Raw genomic sequence first — 20770 nt, 5'->3', positions numbered from 1 at the left:
GAAATGAAATTTATATAATTTATATAGAAAATATATACTTTTAACTTTTAACTATGTGAAAAGCTTGCTTTTCGATATACACATTCTTGTTTTTTTATTTTTGTTTTGTTTTTACATTTGTCCACACAAGATAATTTTAGCTACAGAAAATTGATATGGATCAATTTTTATTTCGATCCTTTTATAAAGATATATATTTTTTTTCCAAGCTGTTTAACTTATTAATATTAAGGGAATCAATTTATTAATCTGATAATTTTAAAATTTTAGCCTGCCTCGTTAATTTGTGTAAAATCTGGCATAGTTATTTTCCTTGTTGTGATTGCAATGTTTTTATATCCTGTGTGTGATAAGGTTTTAGTATACTTCTGTCAAGACTAGGATATGTCTACTATGAGGTATACCGAGAGTACCTTACAATATTTTATGTCACTTTAATATGGGTGGGTGCATTGGATCCCAGAGAGACAATGGCCCACCTTCTGGGGAATCTTCAGATGTCACTGGGATGGTGCAGCATGGTAAGTAAAAAAGGTAATCTATCGTTTTGGGTACGTAAAATCGCCCGCGATTTGTAATGTGAAAAACAGGTGACTCCTTAAATTTTAATAATTATTTCACATTTTGAGGAGGATTTATGTTTTTAAAAATTCAAAAATGTTTCCTTGATTCATTTATGTACTTGTTTTTAAACAATTGAATTAAAACTTTTCCGTAATAAATGAAGACTAACGATGTTTCCAACAGATGCAATCATGCTCATTTACTATGGCAGCCATCTTGTCTAAGTTTTATTTTTATAAGCTTTTAGCGCCAGATTCAGGGGGAAGTCACTCTATTTTACAAATGGCTGCTGTTTATATAGCAAATCTTGCTCTCAGACACTGCTGTTTAAAGTTAATTTCTGGCCTATATCGATATATTTAGCCATTGATTTAGGTTTATTATTCATTTATCTATAATATTTGACACAAAAGTATGACAATATACTTCTATTAAAGCCTTGACAATGAGGTAACGTTTTCGTACATAAAAAGCCGCGGGCGATTTTACGTACCCAAAACGATAGATTACCGTAAAAAATGTTCTCAGAATCTCAGTACTCTCAGCTTCTTACAGCTTCAGCTTTCAACTTCTTACTTCACTGATAAATTTAAAATTTAGGCCCTAAAGTCTTCATTTTTAATTTATTTTTTGGGTACTCTACTTAGTTGCTAGTCTAGAATCTAGATATAGTCAGGCAAACATTTTTTGCATGTCAACTAGCTTTTACTAGATCTAGATCTAGATCTATTATCTGGGCCTAACCTAATGAGTGAAATAAGCCAATTTATGGGGGAATTTTTATTGAAGTGACTACTCGGAAGAAGATTTTTCTCCTCAACGTCTCCACTTAGTCGACAAAAGATAGCTCTGCACATGCGCAGTGAGCTATGGCTAGGGTAAGGGCTAGAATGAGGGTTAGGGTTAGGGATAAGATTAGGGATAGGGTTAGGGTTCTGCGGTTGTAAACACACGCATGCGCAGTACCATAGAAAACATCTCCGCGAAGGCAAGTCGTAGTTTCTCTCCATTGCGCTTGCGTATTGCATGCATATCTTATTCCGGCTAGCATCGGCCAATTTTTATACCAGTATCCAATAACAGAATCTTTAAAAAAAAGTGATGTTGATGTTAGGTTAGGCCCTACTGGTAGTTAACTAAATACACACATGGCTGGCTAATATCAATGCTAATTCTGTCCCTAATCCCAACCCTAGTCCTACCATACGCCTAACCCTAATTTCTAATCATAAAATTGGTCGAGATTACAACACTATTAACAACCCAATACACCTATAACCCTATTTCATGGAATAATAGTCTATTATCATACATCAGTATTTAAAGTCATCCCAAATTATTTGTATTAAAAATGCAATGAAATAGCATTAGTAAATCAGTATTAAATAGCCTTAGTAATAGTTAGGTAGGTAGGCCTTCTTTATTAATTATAGAATCTAGGCCTATTAATATTACTAATTAGGGCCTACCAATATATTAATAATATTATTATTAGGCCTATATTATTCAATTTGACCCTGTTGACCCTCTTATAATTTTTATATTAATTAGTATTACTATTAGGGTCTTGGTGAAATATGAAGTGGCAAGGAGGTAAAATGCGAGAAGGATGCATATTGGCTTGTTACATGACATATATGACCATGTCTCACATTTTATCCCCCACATATTGGTGATTTATATAAACAAAAATCACTCATAATGACCATATCAGGATATTTCTCCAGCTGACAAGAAAACATGAGCTGGCAATCATAGGAGCAACGATGTTTATAGTTTTGATTGGGCATATTTCTTGGATATTTTATTAATTATAAAGGAAATCTAGATCAAGAAAATAAATAAATAGGGAGTGATCTCTCCTAAACTTTCTCAAATATTCTTATATATCACTACAGGGGATTGCAACTGGATATAGACATGATTTTTAATCCTTTTTTAATTACTTAAACTTTTTAAAATAGAATAGAATCTCATAGAAAAAAAGAATTGCGCACCAAGTGAATGGCAAACAATATGTGTATAATAGTGCACACTATTATTAGTACTTTATAAATTCATATGTAATTTTTAAAAAATCAGAAATAGCGTAAATTACTTGCTGTTACCCGTAATTCAGCAGGTATGTCTAACATTTTCTTGTAGCATTTTACCGCCTTACTGTTATCGTCTTGCATTTTCCAAAGACCCTTTTAATTAGGCTTTTAAATTAAATTAATCTAAATCTAAGCCCTTTTATTTACTTCTTGAGTGCTTGCTAAGAAGCCTCTAATCTAATATTTTGACTTAATAATGATATGTTAGACCTATTAACTACTATTAGTTTCATGATAATAGACCAGATATTTATAGATGTATGCCTAAAATCTAACTAACTAACAAAAAAAAACTAAATTCTTAATTGATGTGCCAAAAAAGATTATTAAATTTATGCAAGCCTGCTGTTGGAAAAAATCATTATTTTTAATAAGATGCAATATCAATATCTTTTAAATGCATTTTATAAGAACGGGTTATCTGTTTTTTGTGGGTACCTAATCACAGTCTGAAATGTTGATAGATTTACATTTTACAGGGAGTGTAATCTAAACAAAAACAATACATTGACTGCTTAGTTACACTTGTAGCAGAAGGGGGCTTATCACATCAGTTCCGCTCCTTTAAAAAAAAATCTTCACATTGAGTGACAAAGCCTTAGCAGATCTATAGACATGAGTGAAGAAGTGAGGGCTGTGTTGACAGTGTTGTATTATGTTGACAGCAATGGATTGAAATAATGGAAATATAGTACGAGACCTATTGTGAATACAGTAGAGATGCTTATCTTTGTCAAGTAGCTTCATTTTCAAAGTATTATGTATTTGGCTAAAGCCATAATAAGAATGGTTTACAAGTATATCATGTTATTCATACATTATACATGCCAAAGCAACACAGGTCTATAATTTAGCATTTTTATTTTTGCTTCTGAAAAGCTAAGCTAATTTCTTTGAAAAGCAATGGGCCCTGCACAACATTGCTTTCCACCCTATTCTCATACCCATTGTAACATATTAAATCAAAATGATAAACCAACCCCTTCACAGTTTACAATACAATATTGAATAGACACCTCAGTATAATCTCATACTTTCGACATCGTTGATAATCCCAAATGAGAATGACAACTAACTGGATGCATACTCCCAGTCAGCTGTGAATGTATGAATTTTGAGCATTGAATCTTTCCCATCTAGCTAACAGCCACACAGCATGAAAATAGTTAGCACTGTTATTTTTTTATTTTATTATCTGTATCACTATTCACAACTTTTGTTGCAGTTTCTGTTGGGAGAAATCAACCATTAAAACCTGAGAAACCCAAATGGAAAAGCGATGTACCTTTAACTGAGAGCCAGTTGCGGAGTAAAAGAGATGAATTTTGGGACACAGCTCCAGCCTTTGATGGTAGAAAAGAAATTTGGGATGCTCTGAAAGCTGCCTCCTATGCCTTAGAAACTGGTGATCATTCATTGGCTCAGGCCATTGTTGATGGGGCTAGCATATCTCTTCCACATGGTCAGAATATACTAGTTCATATTTCATCTTGTATTGTTGTTAACACTTTCTTAATTATACGGAATCTTAGAGTACCTTTATTCTTCCATGATTCTAAAATTTAATTCATTTTTCAAATTTAATAGAAAGTTTATAGTATATGTTATTTTAATTGTGATTAAAGTTAGCAAGTATATGAACTCTGGTTTAAACTGAACTTTTATGTATTGTATAAAAAAACATGTTTATCAAAATTCTTCATTAAACATTATGCTAAAATTTAAGCCAGTCTAGTTGTTAAAATTTGAAATAGCTATTTTTAAAATCTTTTTTCTAATGCACAAACCACCTGTAACTTGTAACTATTGAATTCCAGGCACGCTAATGGATTGTTATGATGAGCTAGGCAACAGATACCAACTACCACATTATGTTCTAAGTGCCCCAGCCAATCTAATAGAAGACACTAGTGAGAGTGAGACCCCGCCTGACACAGACGCCAACCCATCCCCCGGGGTAGAGCAGCCTATTCGCTTCCGCCTGTCCAACCTGAGTCACGACATCAAACTGGCTGTGTCGTCAACAGACACAGTTCTAAAGATAAAAAAACGAATAGCAGAGCTGGAGGTGGGGGTAGAACCACATAGACAGAGGTGGTTTTATGCTGGACGTTTGCTCAATGATAAGCTGCGTATAGAAGATACCAGAATTCCAAAAAATCACGTGGTTCAGGTGATAGTTGCAGCTGCCAAACAGGAAGCTGGTGAGGCTGAATAAATGTTGTGTGCGGATAATATCCAACTCCCCCTGCGTGGGGTGTTTCAAGTGTTCTTTCATCTTACTCTAGTGATATTATATGGTTTTCATGCTTTGCTTGCACGTTTCTTGACCTGTATTTGGATGTAATCAACTTGACTACCAACAGTGTGGTGTTTCTATCTGGATTTATTTTTTCTCAGGAGTTTGTTTCTTTAAAGACAAAAACATTTTAAAAATCATAAAAGTTTTTTTTTTGAGATAGTGTTGATGAAGATGAATGTTTAGAGAGTTATTTATAAATCTAAATTTTGTCACCAGTATTCAAAATAGTTTGTGGTTGGCTATTTTGAGCAAAAATTGATTTTAGAAAGTCATTTCTTTGCTTAGCCAAATCACATGGATTAAAAAGTGCAATTTTTTCTGGTTTGTAACAAGAGGTTTACAAGGCACATATATAAATTTATAACCATAAAACATTTTCTTGCAGATATTTACATTTTATTTTGCTATTCAATGCTGTACCATATTTTCTATTTCAACTGATTTTGTCCTTACCTAAGGTTATGTTTTCTCTGAATGAAGCATATGCTACCTTTTACTTGTTTAATTTATTATGATTTTATTTGTTGCTTGGCCTAAAAGAATCTATATTTTGTTAAGCTGTTTAACTGTGCTTGGTTTTATTTCTTTATACATGAGCAATTTTCTTTTTATAAAATATCACATATCATGCTCGATATGATTTTGTAAATAGGGTTTTAAAAATTTACAATCATGTAAGAAATTGTTTTATACATGACTTAATTGAACTCATCAGATACACTGGTTTACTCGCCTCTTTGTTGAATATATAAGATCAATGCTTCACTTTAAAATCAAATGTCCAAACCCGTTCATACATATTTTACTACGAGTTACATATTAATTTTTAAAAAAAACAGTGTTCATCAATTGTGGGTTTAGAGGATAAAGCTATGTAAGAAATGTCATTTTTTTGTGAAACCAGGAAGAATATTATCTTATATGGTAATGCTAGATTGTAAACAGCTTTCATAGTTAGTGTGAGAAATAAAAAAAAAAAGGATCTCTTTCTAAACTTGTAAGGTGGAAAATTGTTATGAAATGTCAAATAAATTGTTGTGTTTAATGAAAAAAAATGTGATGTCACAAGATGTCTTTGCTAATTTTTATTTTTATATGTAATGACTTTGTTTTGATGTGATGCACATTTCACTTGAATCATTGAAAGCTTTTGTCTTTAATTATGCATTTCTTCTAGATAAATCTGACTGTTATCAAATTGCATATTGCACACTGCAGCTTAAATATTATGAATGCAGTTGGCTCTTCGTGTAAAATTTTAAAGTGGGTGTGTAGTATTGTTTCTGTAAAACCAAGAAATCCTGTTACTTTATTTGTGAAATTGATGGATTGCCTGACTATTGTCATAGATTTCAGAATTGTTTAGTACATTACATAAAAATCTACTTTAAATATATGAATGTAAATTGGTCACGCTAAAGCTATTATAAACAACACAGCCAATCTGATGAGAGCTGTTGTTGCTGATTGTTTTATTGGAATGTGAAGAAACGCTTCACCTCTACAATGTGTTCTTATCAACCCTTTCAACTTTAGGGCTGAATTATAAGTAAGACGTCATTTCAATGGTGGCTAAAAGAAAACTTAACCATCTAATGTATCTAATAAAAATTCTGGAATGTCTGCCACACTTTTCTTGTACTTCCTTAGTACTTACTGTGCTGCAATTGTTTACTTCACAGCTTCCCCAGGAGTGATATACAAGTCTGTACATTATAACATTTTTTTTTCAAACAATTGGCGCAGAATTACGGATCAGGATGTGATAAAAGAAATTGTGTACTTGTAAAACAATCTATGTTAAAAGACATACATCATTATAATTGTGATTTTTGCTTTGCATCATAAAATGTTTCATTCAGTCAATGTGTCACGCAATCAAACATTCCTATTTTATTAACCTCACAAGTTCAAACATTTTTGAGTTTTTAAAATCAAACCAAACTTACTTGTAAAAAAAAAGAATTTTTTTTAGAAGCATTTCATTACAAAATGTAAAAACATTACTCAGCTAGCTAGTGGTTCTTACCAGTATATTTTTAAAAACTGCATCTTTTTAAAGTTGTAACAAAAAAATAAAAACATTGATGACTTGTTTTCTTTTTAGTAATTTTTGTGTCTGTTGATGGTAATGTTAAGTGTCCGAATTTAAAATTTATTTTAATATCTATTTTTTTGTGTGTGTTTGTTATTTACATAAAAGGCATAAGCTGTTTAGTGCTACAAAGTATCATCTGTTAATGTTATATAATAATTGCAACATCAGCACAGAAATTAAATATTAAATCTGGATGTTTTCTTTATTTGAACTGCTAATCAACAATTAATAATTATATGGGAGACTCCCTATTTTTAAACATGTGGAAACCAAAGTTATTTTTAAAAGAAGGGTAAGCTGGCTAAAACTGTACAATGTAGACACTGTTAGCCAACAAATTTGTTTATTTATGACGAAGCTGTCTATCCCATTTGAATTAAGTATCCTGTTTGATTGCTTAGTATGTCATCTGGTATCCATGAGTAGTATTTACTTCCTGTATAAAATACTTCCCTCTCCATCACCCACATTTTAGTTGGTGTTTTCTTTAAAACATCCACATAGCTGCTAACTTTAGTATGTCAAGTAGGCAACTTGTTCATTGTATTTGTTCTTTAGTGGTGTGTGACTTGTGGGCAACTTGTTCATTGTATTTGTTCTTTAGTGGTGTGTGACTGGTGGGCAACTTGTTTGTTGTATTTGTTCTTTAGTGGTGTGACTTGTGGGCAACTTGTTTGTTGTATTTGTACTTTTGTTGTGTGTGACTTGTGGGCAACTTTTTATAGTGTTTTTACATTCCAATGCTACAATTACTGTAATTATAGATGTGATGACATAATAATACATAACAAATAAAGGGTCATGTAGTAAATAGTAAAGCTGAACTACCACATAATACAGAACATGCCAAGAAGAGTTACGATGAGGATAGAAAAAAAAGTGATTTTTCAGATTTTTAAACAGATTGTCTGCATGTTGTCCTTTGACTTAGTTGTTTATAAAGTGTTTTTGATTAGTTCCAGACAGACAAATAAAACTGAACCAAACTAACTTGCTCCTGCCACTCTTAAGTCAAAATTTAGATCAGGAATATGCGCAACTGTTAAATTTTCATTCTTAAATGTAATGTTGGATGGCATTTCCTCCAACACAGATAAGCATTACGTGTCAACAAATTGTGTGCCATATAGGCCATTGATCCAATTTCAGCCTGCTTTTCTTTCTGGGTTTGCTTTCATAGTCTTTGCCCATCCTAGAACAAACTATAAGGCAGCAGTTGTTTGAATTTTGAGTTTTCTCGCCTCGATTTTTTGGTTTAGCAGCGACCCGACCACCCCTGGCCCTAATAGTGATCTAGAAGTTACTAGAACTAAATCAACAAAACTGTATAGTTATAAAATGTTAAAAATATCACAAGATTTGAATACAGATGTAGGTTAAAACAGAGAGACACTTTTAAAAATGTTTAATCACAGTTGTCCCATAAAAGTAATTGTGATTTTCAAAAAATATTAACAACAGCATGACAATTATGAACAGACCCCACTTATTCTTCGTTCTCAATTCTAGTGTTGAAAGACATTCACTCCAACACAAGTATACGTGTCAACTGGTTATGCACTATTTAGGCCGTTGACCCCGATTTCAGCCTGTATTTCTTTTTGGATTTACTTCCATAGCCTTTGTCCAACCAAAAACAAACAAGGCAGCAGTTGTTTGTTTTGTAGTTTTCTCTCCTAGATTGGTGGCTGTCCCTAGCTATCGAGCCTCATTTGCCCGGGGGTTCAAACTCTGGACTTATTGGTTCAGAAACTATGAGCTTCAACAACCCGCCCACTCCGACCTCTTACAGACCCCCACAAATGTTGGGGGTTTTGATGCAAGAAACATTTTTTTAAAATAAAAATAATTAAAAAAACATTCCACACATTTTTATAACCCTTTGGCTGTTGGTAAGTTTCTATGGAGAATTAAACACTATCACGTTAAAAACATGTACACTCAAACTTGAGATGGCTAAAGTTGTTATTTTGTTCAGGATTTAAAAAGAACTGCTTAGACAAAAACTTGTAAGACATTCAACTTTAGTCAGCATCTGATTTCAAATGGACTCCAGGACATTACCACTGATTTAATCAAATATTTCATCATTATAGTTGACATTGTTTTTCCTTAAATAAAGTCCAGCTTTATAATGCATGAAAGCTAATGGTGGTCTAAAGGACAAATGGTCTTTTCACTTGACAGATGTTAAGCAGCCATATACTAAGCAAATGTGTACTGATATAACTATCTTAAAATATCCTGGACAGTAAGTTCAAGGGGGTCAAGGTGTAAAAGTTAAAACAAATGTGTAGAATTAATAAGATGAATGTGTTAATAAGAAGGGTGGAAGGATTTTAAAAATGCCATTTATATAACCTGAAGGCTAACTGAAATGTACTACTTCATAGAAGAGTCTTGAAATAATTTATTTAGAACAGCAGTGTGTAGTAATAAATTGTTTCCTTTAAATCATATTTCTATAGTCTAGACAAGAAGCTTTAACTTTAAAGGATTTTTTAAAGTCAAATATTTACAGTATATACCTAAGTAAATTACCATACACAATAAATACTACTTTTATATTTTATTTCAGTTGTAAATAAAAATCATTAAAAAATAAGAATTTTACTTAAAAAAGATATTACATTTAAACAATTTAAGAATGTTAATGAGAAATCTAACAATCTATATATATAATTCTCTTCTGGGATCAGTTAGAAAACAAGCTGCAAGCGCCTCCTTGCAGTCCCCTCTCTTTCTCTCTATCACTATCACTACCACCCCCACATTGTCTGGTGAGCTGTGCTTACGCTGTTTACATTTTACAATCATAGAGACGGGTTTGGTAACGGCTATTAGGGGCAGATAATTTAGTTTGAAACGATTTTAAACTTAGAGGTAACCAAGAGGCGGCTGCTTTCACATGGGGGGGGGGGGTTAGTGTTTTTAAGCAAATATTTTCAGTGGCAGCATTGGTTCCGTCGAATTCACAAATTATAAATTACTGAAAAGTAGAAAAAAAAAAACAACTAAATAGCGGTGTATGATACGCAGCGGGTCGGCTCGTGTTTCATATTTTTACAAAAACAATAAATAAACAATTTTGAACATTACAATGGGTAAGAGTCAGATACATATTAAATAAACTTGGGTTTAGCAACACTAATACAGACATACTCAATTTCACAAAAGTGAACATTTCAAATATTAGTTTTAAAATGTCTTCAATTGTTCTAGTTTAAATGTGGTCATGATTAAATGTGTTTGGAATGACTAGAGCATAAACAAAATATAAGTTCATTAGCAATAAATAATCATTAGTTTTAAAACTAAAACAATTTGGTTGAACACTAGCTGATTTACTTTGAAAGTAGGGTTGATATTTTTATTTTGGCATCAGAAGAACCAGTCAGACAAACTCTAGTGTCCAGTGATGGCGACCAATCAACTGTGACCACTGGTGACTGATGAGACTTGAGCTCCATGACTGAGGTGGGACTAGCACCATCCGTTATCTGAAAATAGAAAACAAAATGGAGGACTTAGTTGAACAAATCTAAATCCAAAAAAAATATAAATCTAAAATTTTTGGATGAAAAACATTATTTAGTACACATGACCAGCATTAAAAAAAGAGTAGGTATATTCCATTAAATATGGATTAATGAAACATTTGACAAAAATACTACAATAATGGAGGTCTACGAAACTAAATCTAATTAATGAGTCTAATTACTGCGCTGTAAGAACAAAGTTTTATCACAGTCACATTACTGCTGTACTAACTTTAAATATGGAGCCTTTCTTTCCTGTGTACGTTAAGAGATAATGCTGGTCTAAATCAAGGGAAAACAGCCGCCCACGGCAACCACCAGAGTTGACCTTTCCAAGGTCCCTAGGTCCACAGTGGAGAGAACTGATCAGCTGACCTGGTTTGGGCAGGCTCCACTCACGCAACTGAAGAAAAAATTGTGAAAATATCAGTTGTGTCAAAATATTGATAAAGTCTGCCGTGCTGTTGTTGGGTTGCTAGGTGTCATCCATTGATGATGTTGACAGAAACAGCCACCACTACACAAAAACACACTCCACCACCACTACACACAGAAAACAAACCCCCCCCCCCACACACACACAAGGAGGTCAGTTTTTGAGACCCTCCCCCAACTGTAAATATCATAAATGGATGACCCCAGTATGTATGTGAGCACTATGTAGGTTGTGTGAGTGTAATCACTATGTAGGCTGTGTGAGCACCATGTACGCTGTGTGAGTGTAAGTACCATGTAGGCTGTGTGAGTGTGAGCACTATGTAAGTTGTGTGAGCACTATGTAGACTGTGAGCACCATGTAGGCTGTGTGAGTGTGAGCACTATGTAGGTTGTGTGAGTGTGAGCACCATGTAGGCTGCTGTCCCTAGAGTAACAAGTGTATTACCTCCCCATCAGCTGACATGGTGTAAACAGATTTCTCTCCATGGAACTGGACCGTGTGTACTGGGGCATCATGACCCTGCCACTTTAGAACTGGTTTTGTATTGCTGGCATCTAAAACAAAAACATACCTCTATCAGAACAGAATTTTTAAAAATTAACAATAAATCCCAATGGGACCATCTGCCTTTACCATAAATCCCAATGGAACCATCTGCCCTTACCATAAATCCTACAGGAACCATCTGCCCTTACCATAAATCCTAATGGAACCATCTTCCCATACCATAAATCCCAATGGCACCATCTGCCCCTTACCATAAATCCCAATGGCACCATCTGCCCCTTACCATAAATCCTAATTGAACCATCTGCCCCTCCAGTCAGCAATAAGTGACCACTCTGGCTGTAGGCTGAGCTTGTGATGACGTTACATACTGTGGACTCTACTTGCAGCATTCTCTGTGATAGAAAGAAAATATTACATATGGGGACACACAGAAAATATTGAAACACAACTTTATAATGAGGGTATTAAATATACACCTGAATCTGCAGTTTTCTTTGCCATGGTTCTTTCTAACTTTTGGAAATCATACATTTTAATTTCGTTTTTTATCAGACAAAAAAAAAGGTTAAAATTATAATTGAACCTGTGTGCCCTAAGAGGCTAGATAAAAGTTAATATGCAGGAATCATGTTGATTAAAATAATTGAGAAAAAATGAAAAGATTGTGATTTACCTCAACTTTTAAAGTTCTTAAATCCCACTGTAACAGTCTACCAGTGACTGTGCTAAGGTCAGAGGTAAAAGGGCAATGGTCAGATGTAGCAGAGACAAACTGGACACTTGATGGACTTGTTGATAAATCTAGAACATTCATACAGCTGAAAAAAAATGTAGAGAATTCACAGACCATCAAGATGTTTTTTGCCTAATATAAATTTAAAATTTCTGGGAAATAAACATAAAACTCCAGGACTATAAAAATATAATGATTGTATAAATAAGGCTGTGAAAACTTTAAATAAGTGTAGACAGGGCTAGAACTTCTAATTTAAACAAAAATTAAATTCTGTGTATTGCAATAATAAAGTCATGGGTTTGTATGGATAGGTTACCCCCCTTTAGAGTAAGTGAAGACCTACTTGGCTGGGTTATCTGGATGGACGTGTACCTCCCTGTAAGTCTTACTCTCCTTCACATCAAACAGACGAATTGTGCCAGTTTTGTTGCCCAATAATAACTGGAAAAAGTTATTTTCATCTTTACAAAGTCTGATCATAAAAAACTAAGGTCTGTAATAAGCTTCAGTATAAAGTAGTATAACAGTTTACAGGGAAACACAGACAATCTTGCAACATGTTGTTCAAATAAAATAATATTTTAAATAAATAGAATATTTAATTCTTTTCAATAATTATCATTAACATTTCAATATTGATAGACTTATTTAAACTTTATCTGCTTTAAGACATGAACGTGCTGCAAGATAGAATAACTTACCCAGCGATCAGATTTGCTGGCCCAGGCTAAGGAGAGGAAAGCTGACTTGGACATAACGGTTGCAGTAGTTGCTGGTTGGGGGCTCCACATCCACACCCTGCACACGTAGAAACAAATATATGACCTATTGACTGGGTGGGGGGGGGTCCACATCCACAACCTGCACACGTAGAGACAAATATATGATCTATGACTGAGCTAGGGGCCCCAAACTACACTTCACACGCAACAAATTAATATATGACTAAGGCATGGGGGCTCCACATCCTCAAACAAATACACGACTGATCTAGGGGGCCCATATCACACCCTGCTAACACAGAAACAAATACATGACTAGGCTAAAGGGCCCATATTCATACATTACACATACACAGAAACAAATGTATGTCATGGAAGTGATAAACATGGTAGCGTGCTGTGAATAAAGAAGGCAATCAGATAAGAGCCTACTATTTTTGCAGTCCAAATATCTAGTATAGACCACATTAAAAACTTACTTCACAATGCCATCAACATCAAGACTAGCCACGTACTGCCCTGTCAAGCTGAAGCGACAAAAGGTGGCAGCGGAGCTGTGTTCTGTATATTCATCCTGTTCAATCATTGAATAGTTTCAAATGTTTCAGAAATAGATGGCATGCTTTACAATTCACTGACTCACACATATTTTAATTATGAAAGTTTTCATTTAAACATTGAAAATGAATTTCTATGAATTCTAAAGGTAATAGCATATTTTACACTAACCTCTAATAACAAAAATGGGCTGTCAGCATCTGAAAACAAAATAAAGAGCAAAAATGTTAACAGATTAAATAGTTACTAATACCATGAGCAAATAATTAGTGGAGTTAAAATATTTAATCTGGAGATAGCAATAATAATTAATATTGCATGGAGAACTTCTGTAAAAATAATATGAAGTGGCTTTGTTTCCCTTATTCTTCTTTTTAGAAGTCACTTTCTCTTGTTTAAAGGACACCATTTCTATCCATGGCAATAACTCTACCAAGGAAAGTAATTCTAATATGGCCAGTGACTCTATCATGGACAGTAACTCTATCGAGGACAGTAACTATATCAAGGACAGTAACTCTATCAAGGACAGTAACTCTATCAAGGACATTAACTCTATCAAGGACAGTAACTCTAACAAGGGAAATACCCTAGCCTAAACAAGCCAAAACCCTCCACTCTGCTGCCAATGTTTACCTGCTGCTATCATTTGGCCATCAGACTCCACATCTGAGCCAGCAGAAGATGGAGCTGCACTGGCCAAGTTTGCTGATGTACCAGGGGTCTCTGATCTATGTTTACTTGTTACAGGTTTACTTCGTAAGGCTGTCACTTTGTCAGGGACAGACATGGACCTCTGCATGAACAAGAGAATATGAGTTGCTTTGACTGAAAGCATTATTTTTCTAACAAATTAATTAACAAACTCAGTATTAGGAATAGTATAAATTAAGCAAAGAAAATGTAATTATATCAGAGATATAATTCGTGTATCAGATTGGTTGCTATATTTATAGCAAGAAGGAAAATATCAATGTATTTGGATGGTATCAAGAATCTTGGTACATTTGGTACGTGAGCTCCCGATGTGCCTAGTCCATCACTAGAGGAAAATGTTGCATGTCTGGTTATGTGGACAGCTCCAGTAGTTGTGCTTTGCTTGCCAGTCATTACTTGTCTGTTGGCGTCTGCTGACTGTGTGGTCAGTGCTGGGGCCGAGGCTTTCCTCCCTTCTGTTGGGGGGAACACAGTCATCTCTGCTAGCCTGGACGTCTGGAGTAAAAAATGTGAACAACATCCAGTCATTAACAGAGCTAGAGTTAACAGGGGATTTTTGTTTTTGTTTTCTTTTTTAACATTATTTTTTACCTTCCCTAAAGACTCAGTAGTCAATTGGGCTATAAAAAATATTTTTGACATGGTATATCCGAGACCCATTTTGACAAAGAATTTATCTTACTCTATCACTATGAGCCTGTTGCTCTTCTGGGGTAAATATCTTTTCCATGCCCTGGCATTTTGCGTATGACTGATAATTATCTTTCCCTGGCATTATGTGTATGACAGATAATTATCTTTACCATGCCCTGACATTCTGTGTATGACTGATAATTATCTTTACCATGCCCTGACATTCTGTGTATGACAGATAATTATCTTTACCTTTCCCTCACATTCTGTGTATGACAGATAATTATCTTTACCTTTCCCTCACATTCTGCATATGACAGATAATTATCTTTACCTGGCATTTTGAGTATGACAGATAATTATCTTTACCATGCCCTAGCATTCTGTGTATGACAGATAATTATCTTTACCTTTCCCTCACATTCTGCATATGACTGATAATTATCTTTACCTGGCATTTCAAGTATGACAGATAATTATCTTTACCATGCCCTGACATTCTGTGTATGACAGATAATTATCTTTACCATGCCCTAGCATTCTGTGTATGACAGATAACTATCTTTACCTTTCCCTGGGATCCAGTGGTTGATGTGACAGTGGAAGCAGAGCTTGCTGCAGTAGTTGTGGTACTGGATGTGGTTGCTGTCACCTTTGGCTTGGCTGGCAGAGTTTTCTTTCTGCCAACTAAAGGAGATGTGAGGTTCAGGGGAAACCGTCTGGTGGACTTCTGCTTTTCTTCACTCTGAGTTTCACTGTCACTACAGAAAAACAAGTGGTTTTTTTTTTTACATTAATAATTGCTGATGATACATTTTACTAAAAATAAAATTGCTTGAAGAACTGGTTTTTTAAACAAAAGAAAATTTTAAAAAAAAAGCATGATTGAAGCCTATTTTCTTTGGGAAAAGATAATGAAAGAGAAGTTAAGTGACTGAGAAAATAATTTTTTTTACTAGAAATCTTAAATGTAAAAATTACCTGGCCAACCCAGAGAAATCATACACCATATCAGGTGGAGAAGATGGTGGAGGCAACTCTGTATGTAGGTTTCTTTTAATGCTAGATTTGGATTCTGGTCCTTGTTCTATCCCAGGATTCAACAGCTGAAAAATAAAATTTCCACTGGTTTAAATTGTGCTTAACATTTTGTATAAATTTTATTTGTAATTTGCCATCATAGAGTTTACTTTTAAAAACATGTAAGGCACCTGCTGTTTGAGAGTTATATTTTCTTCTTGTAATGTTTTCATTCTTCTAGCATCAAACTCAACATTTAGCAATGTTGGAACTGGTTAATAAAGTTAAGGTTATCAAACAGTTATTACAAAACTTTTGTGATTTTTTTTAATATACTAAAAAGGTATTAGTTATATGTTAACTTTCTTAATGAACTTGACTCCTAATTAGGAAGTAATAGAAAAGGATATGCATTGCTTGCAAAACCACTGACAAAAAATTGTGCAAAGACAGCTGTAAAGTATCTTGCCACTGTTTGCTGAAGTAGAGTAAAAACATCGGGTTCTCGGATGGATTTGCCACAAAAGGAAAAGCTAAAAGTAAATAGACAACAACGTTAATTTAAGAATGTTCTTATTGTTGCTTTTTAGATTCTTAATAATTATAATTCATGATCTACAGAAGTAGAAATTTCAAAATAATTTGAGCAACATAGTTACAGCTTGACGATAAAATAGGAAAAGGATGTGTAAAAGTTATAACTATATAAACAAATAACATAAAATAATCTCATTATAAAAAATGTAATATTGAGAGTTCATTTTAATATTATAATGGAGATTTATTCGAAAAAATTATCAAGAAACAGAAAAAAGATGCATTTGAAATTTGAGCCCAAATGATGTATTATTGATTACCAAACCAATCTTTGAAATCAGGGTGTGATTGTAGTTCTGCTCCCAGTTGTTCATAGAATGCCAGGACTTTATCTTGTCGTCCACTTTGGTGAGCATTAACTATATATAATTTTAGAAGGCTGCTTTCCAGCTTCCTGACACTGGAGCTGTAGCGCTGTTCCAGCCTTGAGAAGAGACGGTAGTTTAAGTACTTCCAGTAATCACGTAGTCCTTGAAGATCATATCCAGAAATTAAAGTCCATATTTGTTCCATCATTCTATCAACCTTTGAATAGTTTTAAAAATGTATTATATTTTTATTGATTTAAAAGATAGAAACATAAACTTCCAGATTATAATGTTAGTGGATTATATAATACTGAAATTCTTCATACCAAATTTTTTTAAATTCTATATTTAATCTAGCTATAAATCAAAAAGAAAATCTAAACATTAATTTTTTAATTTAATAATTATTTACTGACCCTTCAAACTATCATGTATATCTAGTATTTAAATCTATGTACAAAAAATTTGGGAGTTAAATTCAGTTAAAGAATTAATAATATGTTTCTAAATCATATATTCAAAACATAATAGTATAAGTTGAAATTTTAGATTCTGAAAATCTAAATCTTCATCTTTGCTAACTTTTAGATCATTTTAATTAACCTTTTTGGTTAATTAAACCCCACCAGCTTAATATGCCTCTTAACAGGAAAAATAAAATTTGATTTAAAAAACAAGTTAATAAAAAGTCTAGTGACAATTTAAGCGCAATTTCCTTATGTTCAAATAATAGTCTAAAAATAGATGGTGATCAAGTTTGTTTTTAAACTAGCTCCTCCTCCTTCGCTTGCGGCTCGCGGAGTTCGCTGCTAAGCCAGCCAGGTCACATGATTTACACTCGTCCTCCTTCGCCTTCCACTGCCGATTTTGCTATATAGTACTGTAATGTATTATGTATAATGTAATTTTAAAATTTTTTTTGTGACCGAACGAAAGGATATTTTTGAAAACTTTCTTTGGCAATATAGTTCTAAATTATGGCAGGAATCGATTGGTAAATGTTTCAAGTCGCTAAGTGGTCTGGTTGCCGAGATATGGGCCATAAACTGCATTTTTTCGAGGTTTTTTGGCTTTTCCGGGAAATCCAGGAAGGAATTCCGGGAATTTTTTTGGCCCACAATCATCCTCTGAACTTGCTTAACATATTTGCTTTTGGAACTAGTCCTCGATATTGCTTCGTTGAGGAGGAGATACAACTTAAAGCTGCGGACACACATCCATCCATCCATCCCTCCACGAGTTAATAAACGCAATTCTCCAGAATGGAAATTGCGCTAAAAATTCAAAACATAGTTATATAAATATATAAATATATATATATATATATATATATATATATATATATATATATATATATATATATATATATATATATATATATATATATATATAATTCTCTTCTTGAAGACGATAGAAAACACCAAGCTGTAAGCGCGCTCCCTACTACCACCCCCACCCCTACATGGTCTGGTGAGCTGTGGTTCACGCTAAATGTTTACAATCGTAGAGCCGGGTTTAGCGACGGCTATTAGAGGCAGATAATTTAGTTTGAAATGATCTTAAACTTAGGGGAGGTAACTAACAGGAGTTTACTTTCACGGGGGGGAGGGGGGGTTGTGTGTGTGGCGTAGGGGTTGGGGAAAGGAGGGCTGTTATCGTCCTTAACTGATAGATAGTGTTTTAAAGCAAATATTTTCAGTGGCAACGTTGGTACTGTCGAATTCACAAATAATGAATTACGGAAAAGTAGAAAATAAAACAACTAAATAGCGGCATATGAAACGCTGCGGGTCGGCTCGTATGTATATATTACTGGTGTACAAAATGAACCATGCATCAACATCGTGTTCAAATTCAAATAACCAAACAACCAAATAGGATTTCCATAAAAAAATAAAATAATGAATAAGCTAATTAAATTTCCTGCAAATTAGTGAGACTTCTTTAAGACACCAGTTCAGAAATGCGCTGCTTCAGCTTGAATTCAGCTAGCATAGTGTTCTTGTATTTTCCATCTCCATGCTGCTTAATGAAGTATTCTTTTAGTTTTGCCAGTGCTAGACTTGAAACGCTCAACTTGGCATTGCAAGAACACTGACATCCATCAAGTTCCGTTATAGACGTGAATCCATACTGTACATATTCATCCGACCACTTTCTTTTTTTTCTCGACTTAGTATAAAGGGATTAAAATATTAAGAATGTACCATTCTGACAGCCACAAGTTGATAATTGGGCCACGATACAGAAATAAAAAGTATTTTCATCCAAGGCACGTATATACACAGTCAACGCTCACCTGCCTGTATAAGTGGCATTGATACGATTTGTCATGTATACGTCCTGTGATGTCAAGGGTTTGAAGATATAGAAATATCATGATACCAACATGTGTTATTTTTATCTGGCACACTCTATTACTAATAGCTGTCTGTACCAGTTATATGTGGACTACATATAATAATTAATAATTAATATTAATTAAAAATGTGTTTCTACATTCCAATATTCAATGATATGCCTTTATTTTTATTTTCCTTCTTTAAATATATATAGGCAAAAAATATAGAGAAAAACTTAAGGGGGGGGGGTGCAAATCGAAAGTTTGAGGGAGGGGGGGGGGGTGCAAATCGAAAACTTGAGTGGGGGGGGGTGCAAATCGAAAACTTGAAAGTTTGTCCCCAGGAAGAGTCGCTACGCCTGAACATACTGATCACATAGCCTCAAAAATGTTGCGGACAGAGTAGAGAGAGAGGGGTGCACATATGGGTTTTTATATATTATTATATATTATAATATTAGGATACCGTGCTCTATAGTACTACTAGATTTATATCATGCTAGCGTTTTTATTAATTAATATAAATAATATTTGACTTGAACTGTCCCTCATTCATTATTTAATATTTATTCATATCAATATTCATTGGCCATGGGGATGTTCTGACTGGGATTCAAACTCAAAGGGACGACTCAAATATATTTTATATAGTAAAAGTTACCCTTAATCCTTTGTCTTTATCAATTTTAAGTTCCTGGTCAAGAGCTTTTAAAGTGGAGGAAAATCCACGAAAAAGTAAATAATCTTTGACAAGTTGATCCAATTTCTCGCAGCTTGCTGCCATTGTAGCAAGTAAAAAATATAAATAAAACAAAAACAATATCCTAAGGTGGAAATCTTCTTTGTAAAGGGTGATAATATTGCCCCACCCACTAAAGCAGTTCCTGATATAAATTTCGCAATTTAAACAGCATTTGTACAATAATGAATATATTTCATTATATTCTACAGAAAATAAAATCGACAAAAATTACAAATGCAAGACAGAAGAATGAGGATAGAAATAGCTGGTGGTGACAATAGTGTAGCATAAAAAGAAAAATAGTTTTTAAAAAACATTTTGAGCAATATTTAGTCCCTGTATGACGCGGCGTTTTAAATACAAGGTTAAGCGCGGTACATGTAAATGTATCAGACTCTCGATTGGTATGATTTGTTGATGGCCAATATGGTTATACTGTATCAATACAAACCTGGTCTTTTCACGTGCTTTTTGGGACAATGGTATTAAAAAAAACTGTCTGCATCATTAAAATCCTGCAATCTTACGTTAAATAAGGGGTCATCCATAAATGACGTCACACTCGTAGGGGGGAGGAGGGTCCGTAATTGTGTGACGATGTGTGATGAGGGGGGAGGGGGGGGGGGTTCAGATGTTGCAACGTCACACTTTTGCATTATAAAAAAGCAATGTTAGAAAACGAATTTTAAACGTTATTTCGCGTTTTAGATAACTGAGGGGGGGAGGTACAAATAGTAAAAAAAAGCGTGACGTCATTTATGGATGACCCCTAAGTTACCAATTTACTATAAGGGTCGCCCACAAATAATGATAGGGGTCGTCCATAAATGACGTCACACTTGTAGGGG

At 34.0% G+C, this 20770-nt stretch overlaps 2 protein-coding genes across 3 annotated transcripts; one reads left to right on the top strand and one right to left on the bottom strand.

The window, feature by feature from the left end:
- The first annotated feature begins 308 nt into the window (after window positions 1-308).
- Window positions 309-7250, top strand: LOC131952801 (ubiquitin domain-containing protein 2). 2 transcript variants are annotated; one of them, XR_009388572.1, is made up of 4 exons: window positions 309-521; window positions 3886-4122; window positions 4478-6229; window positions 6645-7250. XR_009388572.1 is itself a non-coding variant. In XM_059315654.1 (3 exons), exons 1-3 carry the CDS (start codon window positions 440-442, stop codon window positions 4876-4878), a joined length of 720 nt encoding a protein of 239 aa, XP_059171637.1. In that variant the 5' UTR covers window positions 309-439; the 3' UTR covers window positions 4879-7250. The 2 variants fall into 2 exon arrangements, 1 of the variants encoding a protein (XP_059171637.1); XM_059315654.1 differs by having other exon boundaries at window positions 4478-7250.
- A 1206-nt stretch (window positions 7251-8456) lies between these two features.
- LOC131952809 (WD repeat-containing protein 91) lies at window positions 8457-19989 on the bottom strand. The gene is made up of 17 exons (XM_059315663.1): window positions 19842-19989; window positions 16792-17056; window positions 16346-16467; window positions 16126-16209; window positions 15896-16020; window positions 15483-15675; window positions 14570-14776; window positions 14201-14360; window positions 13736-13764; window positions 13486-13580; window positions 12986-13082; window positions 12628-12725; window positions 12222-12366; window positions 11829-11940; window positions 11483-11592; window positions 10832-11002; window positions 8457-10560 (listed from the first exon to the last, which is right to left on the bottom strand). Exons 1-17 carry the CDS (start codon window positions 19962-19964, stop codon window positions 10405-10407), a joined length of 2292 nt encoding a protein of 763 aa, XP_059171646.1. The 5' UTR covers window positions 19965-19989; the 3' UTR covers window positions 8457-10404.
- Window positions 19990-20770: the final 781 nt, after the last annotated feature.

Source organism: Physella acuta, unplaced genomic scaffold (assembly GCF_028476545.2).
Source record: "Physella acuta isolate Inbredline_101_S28 unplaced genomic scaffold, ASM2847654v3 ptg000890l, whole genome shotgun sequence".
Taxonomy (NCBI): Eukaryota; Metazoa; Mollusca; class Gastropoda; family Physidae; genus Physella; species Physella acuta.
This window is presented reverse-complemented; position numbering and strand designations above follow the sequence as displayed.

Coding starts and splice junctions, on each gene's coding strand:
- LOC131952801 (XM_059315654.1), top strand. CDS start 440: ATGGGTGGGTGCATTGGATCCCAGAGAGACAATGGCCCACCTTCTGGG. Junction 522..3,885: donor CACTGGGATGGTGCAGCATG/GTAAGTAAAAAA, acceptor CTTTTGTTGCAG/TTTCTGTTGGGAGAAATCAA. Junction 4,123..4,477: donor TAGCATATCTCTTCCACATG/GTCAGAATATAC, acceptor ATTGAATTCCAG/GCACGCTAATGGATTGTTAT.
- LOC131952809 (XM_059315663.1), bottom strand. CDS start 19,964: ATGGCAGCAAGCTGCGAGAAATTGGATCAACTTGTCAAAGATTATTTA. Junction 16,210..16,345: donor CAGTGGTTTTGCAAGCAATG/CATATCCTTTTC, acceptor TAACTTTATTAA/CCAGTTCCAACATTGCTAAA. Junction 13,083..13,485: donor GATGTTGATGGCATTGTGAA/GTAAGTTTTTAA, acceptor CTACGTGTGCAG/GGTGTGGATGTGGAGCCCCC.